Source organism: Rhinopithecus roxellana, chromosome 1 (assembly GCF_007565055.1).
Source record: "Rhinopithecus roxellana isolate Shanxi Qingling chromosome 1, ASM756505v1, whole genome shotgun sequence".
Classification (NCBI taxonomy): domain Eukaryota; kingdom Metazoa; phylum Chordata; class Mammalia; order Primates; family Cercopithecidae; genus Rhinopithecus; species Rhinopithecus roxellana.
Window position 1 is genome coordinate 114,754,422 of NC_044549.1, and position 17,497 is coordinate 114,771,918.

A 17,497-nucleotide genomic window follows, 5' to 3' on the forward strand; every position below is an offset into this window, starting at 1 on the left:
AGTTTAGATGTATATTATTTTTACTTTACCTAATTTTAAACATTAATGCATCATGGATTGAATACTGTTAAAAGCAAAACTCTAATTACAATCAAGTTACCTGAAAGTAACTGATTTTCAAATAAACATTCTAAAATATAAAAAGTATTTGTATAGCTAAAGAAGAACTAAGGGGGCCGGGTGCGGTGGCTCAAGCCTGTAGTCCCAGCACTTTGGGAGGCCGAAACGGGTGGATCACGAGGTCAGGAGATCGAGACCATCCTGGCTAACACGGTGAAACCCCGTCTCTACTAGAAAATACAAAAAACTAGCCGGGCGAGGTGGCAGGCGCCTGTAGTCCCAGCTACTCGGGAGGCTGAGGCAGGAGAATGGCATGAACCCGGCAGGCGGAGCTTGCAATGAGCTGAGATCTGGCCACTGCACTCCAGCCTGGGCCACAGAGCAAGACTCCATCTCAAAAAAAAAAAAAAAAAAAAAGAAGAACTAAAATTGACCATTGTGAAATAACTTATCAAAGTACTAAATAATTCAATCAGGAATGTATTAATCAAAAGATAAATACGATCAATACTTTGTGCCACAGATAAGACTAAATTTTTTTTTTTTTTTTTGAGACGGAGTCTGGCTCTGTCGCCAGGGCTGGAGTGCAGTGGCCGGATCTCAGCTCACTGCAAGCTCCGCCTCCCGGGTTCACGCCATTCTCCTGCCTCAGCCTCCCGAGTAGCTGGGACTACAGGCGCCCGCCACCTCGCCCAGCTAGATTTTTGTATTTTTTTGGTAGAGACGGGGTTTCACCGTGTTAGCCAGGATGGTCTCGATCTCCTGACCTCATGATCCGCCCGTCTCGGCCTCCCAAAGTGCTGGGATTACAGGCTTGAGCCACCGCGCCCGGCCAAGACTAAATTTTAATACCCTTTTACTCTATAGCAAATAGTAGATGGACAGATGGGAAGTGCTGAGGTTAAAAACAAGGTAGAAGATACAGATGGAAATAAAGTGTCTTTAAAATACCATAAACAGATAATGTGATTCTACCTCAACTCTCCACATGCACCCCGACACACAGAGGGCAAGATGAGTAAAAACTGTAGAAGGTGATTTAAGATATTTATTATATAGTGTAATACTTATAAAAATATTTTCAGAAATAAAATGTCTTATGCTTTTTAAAAAACTATCATTTCTGAAGAGATCTGGCTATCACTACAAAGAAATGATTTATGGAATGAGTCACCAGGGACTCCTTTAAATCTAAATTAAATAATCTTTCCAAAATAGAGATAAAGCAAGATGTATCTGCAAAAGTTCATAGGTTCTAGGCTGGGCACGGTGGCTCATGCCTGTAATCTCAGCACTTTGGGAGGCTGAGGTGGGGGGAGCACAAGGTCAGGAGTTCGAGACCAGGCTGGCCAACGTAGTGACGCCCCATCTCTACTAAAAATACAAAAATTAGCCAGGTGTGGTGGCAAGCACCTGTAATCCCAGCTACTCAGGAGGCTAAGGCAGGAGAATTGTTTGAACCTGGGAGGCGGAGGTTGCAGTGAGCCAAGACCTTGCCATTGCACTCCAGCCTGGGCGACAGAGTGAGACTGTCTCAAACAAAACAAAACAAACACCAAAAAGATCATAGTTCTTAAAAGGAAAACTAAGGTTATAAATGAAATAGAATAGTTAACTTTTAAAATGCAGAACAGTATAAAATAGTTTCAAAATACCTAAGAAAACTTCATATTCTTACACCAAAAAAGCATTCACGTGTTAAAGCTGTGTTTCTGTTTTACAATCATAAATAACTGTAGGGTCTGAGAATAAATAATTTTAAAATTCCATGTATTTGAGAAATATTAAATAAGAGATATGCTTCCTTATCATCAAGTTCAGGAACATTTATCTTTAAAGACGTGTTAGTTAAGTCTTCAGTGATCATGGAAGTATTCAAATTCTTGTGGAGTGAACACTGTGAAACTGTAAATTGAACTCAATATTCACAATGCCATCAAGCAAGAAAGAATTAGTGGGCTAAATAAAGACAAAACCTTTCAAACTAACTTGATACTTACCAATAATCCACAGTATAAGAAGATAGTCTATTCTTTCAAGGGCTGGCCCCATTGTATTTTTCTTATCCTCATTGTAGACAAGAGAGTATAGATTAAGCAACAGCAGGAATGTGAAATATGATGCTCCATGAATGATAAATTTCATAAAAGGTGTGTGAATGATTCTGCCAAACTGAGATTTGGGAGCTATCAAATAACAAAGTGACAAAACTGGCCAAAAGATGCCTACTGTCAAAACAGTCATTATCTTCTTACAGGTGGGCTTGCGTCGGTAACCTGACATCTGTCCAAACCAAACAGTGTTCAGGAACTGCTGGCAGTTAGACTGGGAGACAAACTGAAAAGGACATACACACACATTAAAAAGAAAAAAAGTAAAAGGAAACCTTTAAATACTGATTGGTTGATATTCAAAGTTTACTGAATAAGAGTTTACAAATCAGTTCTATACATTGAACATAGTTTTGTTGTTTCCCTTTTTCTAACAAGTAATAAAAGCATGTAGAAGTTAGGAAGACAGACTATGGAGCCAGATTACCTAGATTCAAATCTGGGCTCTGCTACTTGGTAAATGACCTTTACCAAGTTTTTAAATTTCTTTAAGCCTCAACTTCCCCATCTGTAAAATGGGAATAATAATAGTATCTACTCATAAAGTTGTGAAGATTAAAGATAAAGCCCTTAGAATAGTGCCTGGTTCATAGCATGCACTCTTTAAGTATTAACTATTATTATTAGCCTACTTAGCCATTTTGTCATGTTTAATATATAAAAACTCTTATAATAATATTTATGAAATTTCAAAGTTAGCACGCACAATCCATAGAAAAAGATACCACTAACTAATGTTGGACATCTTCAGTGTAAAGAAACTATTGAGTTTAGTTACAAGAAGCCAAGATGTCAAGATAGCAAAAACAATAAAAGGCTAAATATTAGACCTATTCTTGCTCCAAGAAAACACTGCGGATTTTTAAAAAGGTATTAAAGACACTCTTAAGCCTGCTTAAAACTGAATTTCATGTGAGAAGAAAAGGAAAAAATATTCCCAAATATGAGAAAAATCTTAGTTCAGGTATAGAAACTAATTTACCAAAGTTTACAAATCCTCTTAGTTGACAAATTTCATAGGCAATATTCTTCCAATATAATGCTCATGTTGTGAAGTGTAACTTAAGGGTCCTGATAATTCTATATATAATCATGTGATCAGGTTTGAAATTATTATAAAATGATATTATTCAGGTAATCCACAATAATATTTGGTCAACCTTCTGTTTTAAAATGATTTATCCCAAAATAGAATATAATTTGTAGAATTAACACTGTAGTGAAAAAAAGAATTGGACAGAGTTTTGTTGTTTATTGTGCTTTCGAGAAAATTTCTAATGTACTATACAGTTGGCCCTCTGTATCTGTGGGTCCTACATCTGTGGCTTAAACCAACCATGGATCAACAACATGTGGAAGAAAAAATCCACAAAGTTCCAAATAGGCAAAACTTGAATATTCTTCACAGCAAGTACTATGTTGAATCAAGTACATGAATGAAATGAGGTGTAGGCACTGTATTAGGTGTTATAAGTAATTGAAAGACACTTTAAAGTATATGGGAAGATTTGTGTATGTTATATGCAAATGATTTTGGCAATTAAGTCTTACTTCATTCTTTACTCTTCTGCTCAGATTCCAATGTTCTTGGGAAATCTTAATCTGTCCCTCAAGGTGAAATGCTGGGAGAGAAACAGATTTTCCTCTCACCAATGACCAGGTTTAGTAACATCTCAAATTTAGTAGTTTCACCTTTCCTCCAAATATCAAAGCAATCTCAGGACTGATTACTGTCCTTGCTATGCCTCTATACAATGATGATTTAATCCACAGTAATGTTAACTATGTATTTGGAATAAAAAGTTTAACTAGAAATGTTCTAAGTCTGCAGTAAAAGATGGACACACTTTCTTCCCATCATCAAGAGGTGGGGAAGGGGGAGATCAAAATTTCCTACTCTTCAATTCAACAGGCCTGTGATTGATTTAACTAGTAGATTCTAAGAGAGGTGATGCTATGTGACTTCTGAAGGTAGGTCCTAAAAAGCCATGCATCTTCCACCTTGCTCACTGGAACACCTGCTCTTGGAGCCATGAACTGCCATGTAAAAAGCCACTTTGAAGCCACCATGCTGTAAGGAAGCCCAGGCTACATATAGAGGTCACATGTATGCACCCCAGTCAGCCCACAGAGGCTTCTTAGATCACATCCTCAAAGTCTGCCCACTGTGATGGCCATGCCTCTCCTTGGTTCCTGCTGTGAGTTCTGAGGAGCCCCACCTTCTGTGGACTCACCCATCTGAGCACCCAGACCACTCAGAGCTCCCTGTTCCTGAGGCCTCAGCTGCTGCTCAGACACCGGACATGTGAGCGGAGAAGCCTCCAGCTGATGATAGCCCCGTCATTTATCTCCAGCTGAATTCTCAGACATGGAGAAACAGAGACAAATCATGATTGCCATGCCCTTTCCTAATTCCTGACCTAAGAATCCACAAGCAGAATAAAACGATTATGAAATTATTATAAAATAACTATGAAATAACTATGAAGTGTTTTATGCCACTAAGTTTCAGGGTAGTTTGCTATTCAAGATTGATAACCTAGACAAAGCTTACCAACTGTTTGAGAAAATATCTTCCCAATTGATATTTAGAAATCTAGTTTTAAAAATTACTTTATATTTTCATTCATCTTTAAAATAGCAAAATATCTTCCTTTCAACTCACAAATATTACTGTTATTTCCTGTCTTTTCTTTCATCTTCTTTAAAACGGTACATTTGGTTCTATTTTGACTCCACTCTGTGAGTCCTTTAGGGATATAGCTATCATTAGAAAACTGCCTCTTAGATTTTTTTTCCTAACCAGGATAATTTTAGTTCTTTACACCTTTCTATGAGATTCTTTTTTTAAAATCACTTTAATTGATTTTATACCTTGTAATCCCCTTATTCTAACATTTTCTAGTACTTCATGTCCCTTTTAGGTTGTGGAACACAGAAGCAAATATATTAACCAATAAACATCCTCCATCAATTCCTCCATCAATTTCCTAATAGCTTTGTGAGGCTCAAATTTTTAACCAAGATAAGAAAAAATTCTGCCCTTAGCACCAAAGGTCCTGTATCTGGCCTTCTATCATTATATATTTCAGGCCTCATTTTTGTAATAATATAAATTTGATAAGCAAGTTTTATTTAAACATCTATATTAATAATGAAAATAGTCTTAGAATACCTAATAAATATCATTTACCAACATCCCATACTATCAATTGTGTATTATTATCTACATATGAATCTCACTGTTTAGTTAATTATCTCAAAAATGAAATTTAAAATGCATATCTTCCTGATTCAAGTTCCTGGATCATGTGTATATGTATGCATGGGGAGTAGAAATGGGCATTTCTCTTAACAGAAAGGGATGATGCCAGAAAAGTCAGATTTAACTTAGTTATCATATCATGTACCTCTCCACTTTTGAGTTTCACAATGAATTATAAATAAGAAGAATCAGGAAGTATAATATCTGATACTTTATTTTTAAATAGAAATCACTATTACTATAGAAGGGGCTGTTTATAACCAGATCAATGAAAACAAACCTATGACAGACAAAACACAAGATGGAAACTTCCCTATAAAGTTTGTACCTACTACAAAGGATCTTACCTGTGTAGCAATTATTTAGCAAAAACATTAAATCAACATCCATGTTATAATCAATATTACTAAAAATAATAAAAACTACCATTTATTGCATACTTGCTTAATGCTAATACTGTGCTAAACCCTTTTAGTATATATTCTTAATTAATTATTAAAACAAAAGCTCAGACAGATTCAATAACTATCCCAAGACACAATTTTTAGGAAGCAGAACTAGGATCTCAACCCAGATGAGTTGCTCCAAAGCCTTTGCTCTGAGCCACTAGACTACTGTAGAGAAAATAATTTAAATATGTTACAGAAAGCCTCATACCTCTTTTTGGTTATATTTGATAGCAAGTTTTAGACGACTTAAATTCATTCTTTCTTCTAATAATCCCCGTTTGTCAAGAGGCTCGTCACTAGACGTATGGTTTAGAATAACTTCCAATTCACGGGAATTCCGGGCTTGCGCAAGTAAATCCTTAGCAAACATTTTACATTGCCGGGCTAGTTCCTCATAATCATTCCTACAAAATGCAGCATTCTATTATCAGAAATGTCATTTCCATCTTCTAATTAAGCTACATTCACTAAAAACGTTTTTACTCAGCAACATTTTAATTCTGACAGTGTTATACACAATCTGAAGTCATTTTCTGTGGATAATCAAAAGGAAACTACTGGTGCACAAATTTTCCACAGCTTTGGGGAAAACCATAACACAATTATGTTCCTTGTGTTCATACTAATAGTCTTAGATGAGCACAGTTTTCATTTATATATACTGATGTTATTCCTAAAAATTCTAATAATGTTTGTCAACCAGTTCTTCACTTAACTGATTTTCCCTGATTCTCTGTAAGCTTGGCTAAAACTTCCTTTTATATTACTCACCTTAATGATAGACATAGCATCTTAATGCTATCCAATCACTATCATAAAATTTTTAACTAGAGCTTTTTCAATAATAGTCATCTACAATATGTTTATGTTACTTCTAATATTAAAATAGCATTTTGATTCATAAAGTTCTCATTTGAGTGAAATTCAAATTACAAAGAAAGATATTAAAATGCACCTAACAAAAAACTCTCTTTCAGAATCCCTATTCCTTGAATCTTGGGTTTGAACTGCTTATTAAAGGCAGGCCTGAACTAATTTGTGGGAAATGAAGAAGTTTTAGTATATAATTCTTTTAAAAAATATCAATTATGGCTGGGTGTGTTGGCTCATGCCTGTAATGCCAGCATTTTGGGAGGCCAAGGCGGGTGGATCACCTGAGGTCAGGAGTTCAAGACCAGCCTAGTCAACATGGCAAAACCCTGTCTCTACTAAAAAATACAAAAATTAGGCATGGTGGCAGGCACCTGTAATCCCAGCTGCTCAGGAGGCTGAGGCTGGGAGAATTGCTTGAACCCAGGAAGGGGAGGTTGCAGTGAGCCAAAATGGTGCCACTGCACTCCAGCCTGGGTCTCAAAAAAAAAAAAAAAAAAAAAAAAAAAAAGAAAGAAAGAAAAAAAATCAATTATATTAACTTTATGTCTAAGCTTAATAATAACTTAGGAATGAAGTCAGAAATAAATAATTATGAGTCATGGTCTTGAGGTTGGGCTTCAGAAAATAATGTTTTTATTCAGTTTTTTCCCAAACAGAAAGGAAGGGGAAACAGGAAGATTTCCCACTGGTTAGTCTTTCTATATAATGGGGTTTTCCATGAACTGGCTATATAAAAATTGTAACTTAAGAATAAAAACTTCTTTGCCTTAACTTCTCTCATCATTCTTTATACTTTCTATGTAGTCAAAACTCCTGAGAATAAATAATTGGATTTATTTAACAAATGCAGCACTCCCTGCTTCTTGATTTAGGAATCTAACTGCAGATGGGAACGTTTATCAAAAGTATATATTATTACTAAAATATTCCATCTTTGGATAAACATTTGATGGACTATGAGATTCAAAAGTGAAACTTATACATCTTATTAATCTAATCCATTTCTAATAGATTACTGAAGACAAATAAGTGGCTGTATAGTTTAGATGGAAATACAGAAAACCAGAAGCAAGGATTCCTATATTCTAGTTATAACTTTGCTCCTACTTTCAGTTTTAACTCTATTCCTAATTAGATGCTGCTATTAGTAAAAATCTAGCCTTTATAAATCTCTTCCACTGTCTGTAAAACACTGGATTGAAGTAAATGGGTTCTATGATCACTTCCAAATCTAACTTTATTATGTTATGATTATATAATCACAGCAGTTTCTTCAAATTCTGTTTGAAAGGAGTTGAATAAGTTTTATTTTATATAACTCAGACTCAAATTATGAGGTTATAATAGGAAGTTCTTCATATTTACACAGAATAATTTAACAGTCCTTCTTCATATTTAAACAGAAAAATTTAACAGCCTCATGTGCTAATAAAGTTAAAAGTAGCAACAAGTTACATTTGAACCATGTTTTGTGTGTTCATCAAAGTAAAGTACATACTTTATGTCATATCAAGTTTAAACAAAATTTAAATTATCCAAGTTACAAGACAGTAGTTCCAAACTTGAAAACACAAGCAGGTCTTTTTTCAGTTTCTGGAACTCAGGTCTATGAAGAACACATTAAGTGCTGCTGTTAAAGCTAAAGAAAACTCCAGGTTTCTTACTGCCCTTCCAGGAAGTAGAAGTTTGAACTTTCCCAATTTTGTCAAGTCACTGAAAGTGTCATACAACACATGGGGCTCTAATAGCAGCTGTATAGGAAAGAAAAGGTAGGAATAGCTATAGATTCCCAGTAGAAACCCTGCAACAGGGGCTGGTAAAAAACTGCATCAATTCCTCCTTCTTTAGAGGGCAACAGGGATACTTTTCCATAAAGAAAAATCTCAACGCTTTCTTTCAACTCCACTATTAATAAAAGTAGTTTTCTAAGGATTTTTTTAAAAAAAATTTAAATTAGTAGTTTCATAGGCTGCTATTACAAAGTCTTTTTTTTTTCTTCAACTTACCCCCCAAAAGGAAAACAATAGGAGTGCTTCCTTGGTATGCCAAGTGCCAAAATTACATTTAATCTTCATTTCAGAAGACAACTCAGACTGGGTGTTTATCCCTCTTAATTAGTTGTATTTTATTTTTATGTTTACATGCATTACATTACATATGTATTTATCTTACCAGATAATATGAGCAAATAGTGAAAAGGGACTATGTCTGTGTGTGCAATGTCCTTGACATACAGAAAACATTCCATGTGCTTTTGAAAGATCTGAAGGATCATTACTCAAAGATGATTATAGAATTGGAGAATGAGGAGATGTGTGAGAGAGAGAGCAACTACGAATAAATTTGCTCCTGCTTTAGGCTCTAACTCCTACTGTATTTCACACTGCTCTACAATGCCTTCAGTTAGGTTGAAAAGTGGGGAAGAGAGTAAGGGTGGTTATAACGTGGCAGAGGGCAGATGGGGAAGGAATGACTTAAGTAGCACCAGGGTCTGTTCCTTTGAGGGAGAGCAGGGGTCTGTTGCCAAGTAAGTGGCAACAAGGTGTAGTGTTCTTGGATCAAATGTAAATATATACAAATCATAATTTGGGTAATGAAGAAACTGAGGTTGAAGATTTGAAACAAAAGACATTATATAATTTACAATTTGCATTCACTCCCACCTGAATTCCACCTCCACAAGACTTAGTTCTTTTAAATCAGCACTAAGTTCAAATGCTCTCAGAATTGGATCCTCCTCTGTTAACATTATTAGAGCCGGACTGGCCAAACATCGATATATATCGAGACGAAACCTGTGATAAAATTGGATTCCATAATGTAAAATAAACTTATACACACATAATTAGTATCCTAATCTATAATTTTCATAAATGCATACTTAAAATATAAAATTAAAAGAAAAACTACAGATTTATTTATTACAAGATAACCTCCATAAAAAGACTTAAAACAAATATTTTGAGATATAAATAATGAAAAACCTTGCTATCTATTGCGTTTTAGAAAATTGTTTTACTGTCTCTTTTCATAGATTCAAAATGCCTTTGGTATAATATAAAGATTTTTGTTTAATCCAATTTAATTAAATTCATATTTCTGGACCAACTTTTGTTTTATTTAAAAGACAGGGTCTCGCTCTGTCACCCAGGCCAGAGTGCAGTGGAGTGATCACAGCTTGCTGTGGCCTCGAACACCTGGGTCAAGGGATCCTTCCACTTCAGCCTTATGATTACAGGTGCATGCCACTACACCAGGCTAATGTTTAAAAATTTTATAGCAACAGGGTCATGCTATGTTGCCCAGGCTAGGCTCAAGCTCCTGGCCTCAAGTAATCCTCCCATCTTGGGCTACCAAAGTGCTGGGATTACAGGTGTGAGCCACTGTGCCTTGTTTGAACCCAATATAACTTTAAATAAAATATGCTAATAACATAATTTTTTTAATACGATGTGGATTTGATGACTAATAAATTTTTTCTTTCTCAGTAATAAAAATACTTTTTTTTTTTTGAGATGGAGTCTCACTCCAGTCATCAGACTGGAGTGCAATGGCACGATCTCGGCTCACTGCAACCTCAAGACTCCCTGGTCCAAGCGATTCTCCTGCCTTAGCCTCCCAAGTAGCTGGGATTACAGGCATGCACCACCAAACCCAGCTAATTTTTGTAGTTTTAGTAGAGATGAGGTTTCACCATGTTGGCCAGGATGGTCTCGATCTCCTGACCTCATGATCCACCCACCTCAGCCTCCCAAAGTGCTGGGATTACAGGTGTAAGCCACCGCACCCAGACCATAAAAATACTTTAATATGCTCAATCTATATAATACATTGTTCATTCATTCAGGTTATGAGTTTGAAAGATGTTTCAAATCTTAAGAGTGAAATCATTTCCTTATGCAGTCTCTAATGTAAAAAGCACTCCCTTTGCCATCTATAAATATTCATATTTCCATACCTAAATAGAAAACAAACCAGAAAAAATTTGCTATAGTTCATTTATAAATATAATTCTTAATTTACAAATTTGGTAGATATTATATAATGCATATTTTTCTTTTAATATAAATTTAAATACATGCTTATTATAAAACATGAGGTAAGCAATTTGGAAACATGATACTCCCTAATCCTTGTCCTCCCATCACCTCCCAACTGCAATCCTCAAAACTAGTCATTTTACATAGAATTGTGCATGTCCTTCTTGATAGTTTCTATTTACACACGAACATAATCAGACACAATAAAGGAACAGGTTGCTTTTTAAAAAATGTAACATATAATGAACCTCTTTCTATGTCACCACATACAGATTCATCTCATACAACTGGACAGAGGTCTATAAGCTCTCCATTTATGAACATTTAGGTTGCTTCTACATTTTTTCTGCTATAAAAAATGCAGCAATGAATATGCTTCAGTTTGCATATCTTTTGTGAACTTTCAATTTCTGGGGAATATGGCATTTGTATTTTAAATTCTGATAGATGTTTCCAAAGCAGTAATAACAAGGAGAGCTCATTTTCTCCAACAGCTTCATTAATACTGGGTATTACTATTTCAATCTAACAGAAAATCGAATTTTTATAGGTGGTTTAAAATGAATTTATTTAGATGCCTGAGCATATTTTCATGTTTAATATTCATTTATACTTCTTCCTCTGTAACTTGCCTGTTCATATTCTTTGGCCCATTTTTTGTAATGATTATTTATCTTTCTTTTAGTCAATTTGTAAGGTCTCTTCATTATCAAAGAAATTAGCCCACTGTCCAATCAAAAGTGATTCAAATACTTTTCTTTCTTTCTTCTTTTTTTTTTTTTTTTTGAGACAGACTCTCACTCAGTTACCCAGGCTGGAGTGCTGCGGCGCAATCTTTGCTCACTGCAACCTCTGCTTCCTGGGTTCAAGCAATTCTCCTGCCTCAGCCTCCTGAGTAGCTGGGATTACAGGTGTGTACCACCATGCCTGGCTAAGTTTTGTGTTTTTAGTAGAGACGGAGTTTCGCCATATTGCCTAGGCTGGTCTCGAACTCCTAGGCTCACGTGGCCTCCCAAAGTGCTGGGATTACAGGTGACTTAAATACTTTTAATCCAGTTTATTGTTTATCTTTCTACTTTGTTGTAATGAATTTTTCTATATGGAAATTCCAAATCTTCATTTAAACAAATTTATTGATATATTCCTTATTTAGCTTATAGGTTTAATGTCTTACTTAGATACAAAAGTAATCCCGTATAATACATTTTTAAGAAAACAATATTTATGAAATTCAGTTATGATCTACTTATTTAATTAATAAGTATATTAAGTAAGGATTTCTGAAGAGGTATTTGCCTATACTATACTGTCAAAAAACTGAGAAAAAAATACGTAATTATGCAACTTATCCTTCTGTTTCCAACAATATGTCTACATTAATTAATTTTATCACACTGTTTCAAAAACAGACTTTTGTATTAACCTACTTTATCATGTCTCAAGATATAGTAAGGATTAATCACAGCAAGAGTAACTTCCAATAATGGTGGAATGAAAAGATTGGTAATCATTTGTTTCACACTATAATGAAGCACCATTGTGTGGAAAGCATTTAGATATAATCTGACAAATAATGAAGCCACTTCTTTCATAAGATCTGTCAATTTTAGTACTCAAAACATCATTAAGATAATAACAGTATGAAGAGGTCAGTAATTACCCTCCACAAAAAAAAAATACATAAAACTGAACAAAATTATCCAAAAAGATCAACCACTTCAGGCCACTGGAAGCTGTTTATTGAGAATTGTTGATTGTTGAAAAACTGCCAATGCTTCAGGCAGGAATGGCCTTGCCTAGAACTGCCTCCATCACCCCTGCCCCCAGTTCAGTCAGTAAGGTTTGTAGTTTTGCCAGCTTGTAGCTGGTATACTTGTAGTTTTATGCCAGGGTGACAAAATCAATTCAATGAGAGGCAAAAGCCTACAAACCTACTGGCTGAAAGTAATGAACTTGGTGGACATGGACAGAGAAAACCTGCAGTTTTGCAAGACTGAGGCTGCAAACCAAGTTGAGGCAAGCAGTGGACCAACCAGAAACATAACAGGGAGAACCTGGAAATAAGAAAGCCATAAATGGATTCACATAAGGTCTCCACAAATTCCTGGCTGACTAGAAAATTACATACGTGTGGAGAACATCAGAGAGTTGGTAAAAAGAAAAGACCAAGGAAAAATTAATAAATGCCCACAACTTCAAATGATTCCCTAACTAACCCACAGATTGATCAGCAGACAGTAGAAACTTTATGGGCCCAAGGTGCATTATTAGCACAACCTCAGCCCAATTATTTGGCTGACATATGTAGACACTAAAAGAGTCCTTAGGAATCAAACCTAAAAAATGAAAATGAGAATAAAACACAAAGCACAGACATCAATAAATGTACACCACAAGGAGACAAATTCTGTAGGCTAGGCAAGTAATGTAAAAAATATAAAAAACAGGCCAGGCCAGGGGCGGTGGCTCACGCCTGTAGTCCCAGCACTTTGGGAGGATGAGGCGGGCGGATCACGAGGTCAGGAGATCAAGACCACAGTGAAACCCCGTCTTTACTAAAAATACAAAAAAAAAAAAAAAAAAAATCTGCTGGGTGCAGTGGCAGGCGCCTGTAGTCCCAGCTACTCAGGAGGCTGAGGCAGGAGAATGGTGTGAACCCAGGAGGCAGAGCATGCAGTGAGCTGAGATCATGCCACTGCACTCCAGCCTGGGTGACAGAGCGAGACTCTGTCAAAAAAAAAAAAAAAAAAAATATATATATATATATATATATATATATACGTGTATATATATACGTATATATATACGTGTATATATATATATATATACGTATATATATAAACAACAAAACAGGAAAAAAGTATGCAGAGTTGCTGTCATACATATTCAACTGTCCAGTTTTCAAACAAAGAAATACTAGATGTTCAAGGAAAAGTTGCCTCCCTGAGGAGCAACGTTAGAGGTTTACCATTATGGGGGAGATGGGGGCAGGGACAGACTTCATTAAAATAATCCAATCCATCACTAAAAAACTAAACAAGTAAATAATAATAACAAGCCCCAGGAAAGAGGGTGGGTGGGAACTAGCACACAGAGCTGTTGCCATATTATCTAGAATGCCCAGTTTCCAACAAAAAAATTAAGGGACATGCAAAGAAATGGGAAAAGTATGACCCATACCCCAGGAAGGAAAAAAAAAAAAAAAAAGCTGCCTGCAGAGTGACCAGATGTCAGGATGCTGGGATACAGGCATGAACCACTGCACCCGGCCTGTATTCCTTTTCATTATTTCTCCCTTTATGGATATTCTCTATTTGATGTGACATTGTCCTCTTACCCTGCTTTACTTCCGCAATCATGCTGTCCTTTTAGTACTGTGAGCATATTTATAATGGCTAGTTTGAAATCTTTTTCTCTTAAATCTGACATCTGGTTACTCTGCAGGCAGATTTTTTTTTTTTTCCCTGGGGCAGGAGAATTGCTTGAACCTGGGAGGTGAAGGTTGCCGTGAGCTGAGATTGCGCCACCACACTCCAGCATGGGCGACAGAGCGAGACTCTATCTCAAAAAAAAAAAAAAGAAAAAAAAAAAAAAGAATATAATGGAAATTATGGAATTAAAAAGTACAATGACTGAAATTAGAAATTCACTAGAGAGGCTTGCTATGGGTTGAATTGTATCCCTCCAAATTTCATCTGCTGAAGTTCTGTCTACTAGTACATCAAAATATAACTTTATTTGGAGATGGAGTCTTTAAAAAGGAAATTAAGATACAATGAGAACATCAAGGTGGGTCTAAATCTAATATGACTAGTGTCTTTATAAAAGAGGGAAATGTGGAGACAGGCACACAAACAGGAAGAATGTCATGTGAACATGAAGACAGCCAACTACAACAAAGGAGAGAGGCCTAGAACAGATCCTTCCTTCATAACCCTCATTAAGATCAACCTTGCCAATATCTTCATTTCTGACTTCTAGGTTCCCAAACTGTAAAACAAAAGAAAACAAAATTTGTCTTTTTTTTTTTTTTTTTTTTTTTTTGAGATGGAGTCTCTGTCACCCAGGCTGGAGTACAGTGGCACAATCTCAGCTCACTGCAGCCTCCACCTCCTGGGTTCAAGCAATTCTCCTGCCTCAGCCTCTTGAGTAGCTGGGACTACAGGTATATGCCACCATGCCCGGCTAACTTTTTTGTACTTTTAGTTTCACCATATTGGCCAGGCTGGTCTCGAACTCCTGAACTCAGATGATTCACCTGCCTTAGCCTCCAGAAGCGCTGAGATTACAAGAGTGAGCCACAGCACCCAGCCACAAAATTTGCTTTTTAAGCTACTTTGTGGTACCTCATTATGGGAGCCCCAGAAAAGTAACACAGGGCTCAACAGTAGCTGTGAACTGGCAGAAGAAAGAATTAGCAAACTTGAAGATATATCAATACAGATTACGCAAGCAGAAGAACAAAGAGAAGAAATAATTAAGAAAAATGAACAGAGCCTAAGAGAGATGCGGAATACCATTAAGCATACCAACATACTCATAATGGAAGTACCGTATGAAGAAAAGAAAAAGGAAAAGAAAAATATTCAAAGAAATAATAGCTAACAACTTCCCAAATATCTTGAAAAACAATCAACACATCCAGGAAGCTCAAAAAACTCCAAGTAGGATAAATGCAAAGAGACCCACAAACAGAAACATCATAGTAAAAATGCTGAAGGTCAAAGACAAAATCTTGGAAGCAACAAGAGAAAAATATCAGGTCACTTACAAGGGAAACCAAATAATATTAACAGCTGACTTCTCAGTAGAAACAGATGCCAGAAGGCAGTGAGATAACATATTCAAAGTACTCAAAGAAATTTAAAAATTGTTAATCATAAATCCTAAATCCAGCAAAGTGAATACTCAAAAATAAAGGAAAAATAAAAACTTTACTAGATAAACAAAAACTCACAAGATATATTGCTACCAGAACTGCCTTACAATAAACATAAAAGCAAGTTAATCAGGCTGAAAGCAAGTGATTTAAAAAGAAATTATATAGAATAATATTTATAGAACAGAAAGTAATGTTTGGCCTATAACATACAGAAATGTAATATATTTCTATTTACATTTGGTGTAAATATTTTCCAATAACAGCATATAGTAGGTAGGTGGGGCCAAAGTTGTAATGAGCTAAAAAAATGATGAGATGGTAAAGTAATCAATTATAACAATGTTTTCTTGGGTTAGTAATATTAATAGATATAGTATATATAACAAAAGTATGAGAAAGGAAAGAAAATACAGATGTATAGGAGTAACATTTTTATATGTTATTGGTATTAAGCTAGTATAAAACTGAAGCTTCTGGGCACAGTGGCTCACACCTGTAATCCTAGCACTTTGGAAGGCTGGTGGGTGGACTGCTTGAGTCCAGGAGTTCGAGACCAGCCTGGGCAGCATGGGAAAACCCCATCTCTACCAAAAAAAAAAAAAAAAAAAAAAAAAAAAAAAAAATCTGACACTGACTTTGACAAGTTACAATGTATATGACAAGCCCTAGAGAAACCAGTTTGAAAGAGAAAGCTCAAAAAATTCAGTGAAAAAATCATTAATAAAAATGCTGCATGATATAGTTTGGGTATCTGTTCCCTCCAAACCTCATGTTGAAATTTGATCCTCAATGTTGGAGGTGGGGCTTTGTTGGAGATGTTTGGGTCATGGAGGTGGATCCCTCATGATCAGCTTGGTGCCATCCTTGCAGTAATAAGTAAGTTCTCGCTGTATTCATTCCCACAATATCTGATTTTTAAAAAGAGCCTGGCACCACCTTCTCTCTCTCTTGCTCTTTTTCTCTTGCTCTGTGACATGCATGCTCTCCCTTAGCCTTCTATCATGATTGGAGGCTTCCTAAGGTCCTTAATAGAAGCAGATGCTGGCACTATGCTTCTTGTACAACCTGCAGAACCATGAGCCAAATAAATCTCTTTTCTTTATGAACTACCTAGCCTCAGATATGCTTTTATAACAATGCAAACAGTCTAATAAATCACATTAGAAAATATACTCAATGCAAAAGACAGCACTAATGAAGAAACAGGAACAAAAAAAGACATGAAACACATAACAAACAAAAAGTAGACACAGAAAACAAGTAAAATGGAAGGCATAAATCCAACTACCAATAACATTAAATGTGAAGAGCTTAAACAATCCAATCAAAAGGCAGCAGCTGTCAGACTAGATTTTTTAAAAATCCAATTATATGTTGTCTACAGAAGACAGACTTTAGATTCAAGGACACAAATAGATTAAAACTAAAAGCTGGAAAAAGATGTATAATGCAAACAGCAACAACAGGAAAACTTTAGTGGCTATGGTAATATGAGACTTTAAATAAAAAAAGTTACTAGAGATAAAGAGGGATACCTTATAAGAATAACAGGGTCAATCAATCAGGAAGATATAACATCTATAGGTTGGGCACAGTGGCTCATGTCTGTAATCCCAGCAATTTGGGAGGCTGAGGCGGGCAGATCACTTGAGGTCAGGAGTTCAAGACCAGCCTGGCCAACATTGTGAAACTCCATCTCTACTAAAAAGACAAAAATTAGCCAGACATGGTGGTGCATGCCTGTAGTCCTGGTGACTCAGGAGGCTGAGGCAAAAGGAACCTAGTAGCCAAGACTGCACCACTGCATTCCAGCCTGG

General features: G+C 35.9%; 1 protein-coding gene across 1 annotated transcript in view; it reads right to left on the reverse strand.

Annotated features, from left to right (window-relative positions):
* The window catches only part of LOC115899634 (short transient receptor potential channel 1-like), an 82,679-nt gene that overhangs the window by 32,231 nt on the left and 32,951 nt on the right, over nucleotides 1-17,497 (reverse strand). The window contains exons 4-6 of the mRNA XM_030937656.1: nucleotides 9,422-9,553; nucleotides 6,094-6,289; nucleotides 2,061-2,397 (exon numbers count right to left, since the gene is read on the reverse strand). Coding sequence (XP_030793516.1) covers nucleotides 2,061-2,397; nucleotides 6,094-6,289; nucleotides 9,422-9,553 — 665 coding nt within the window. The remainder of the gene's footprint in view (nucleotides 1-2,060; nucleotides 2,398-6,093; nucleotides 6,290-9,421; nucleotides 9,554-17,497) is intronic.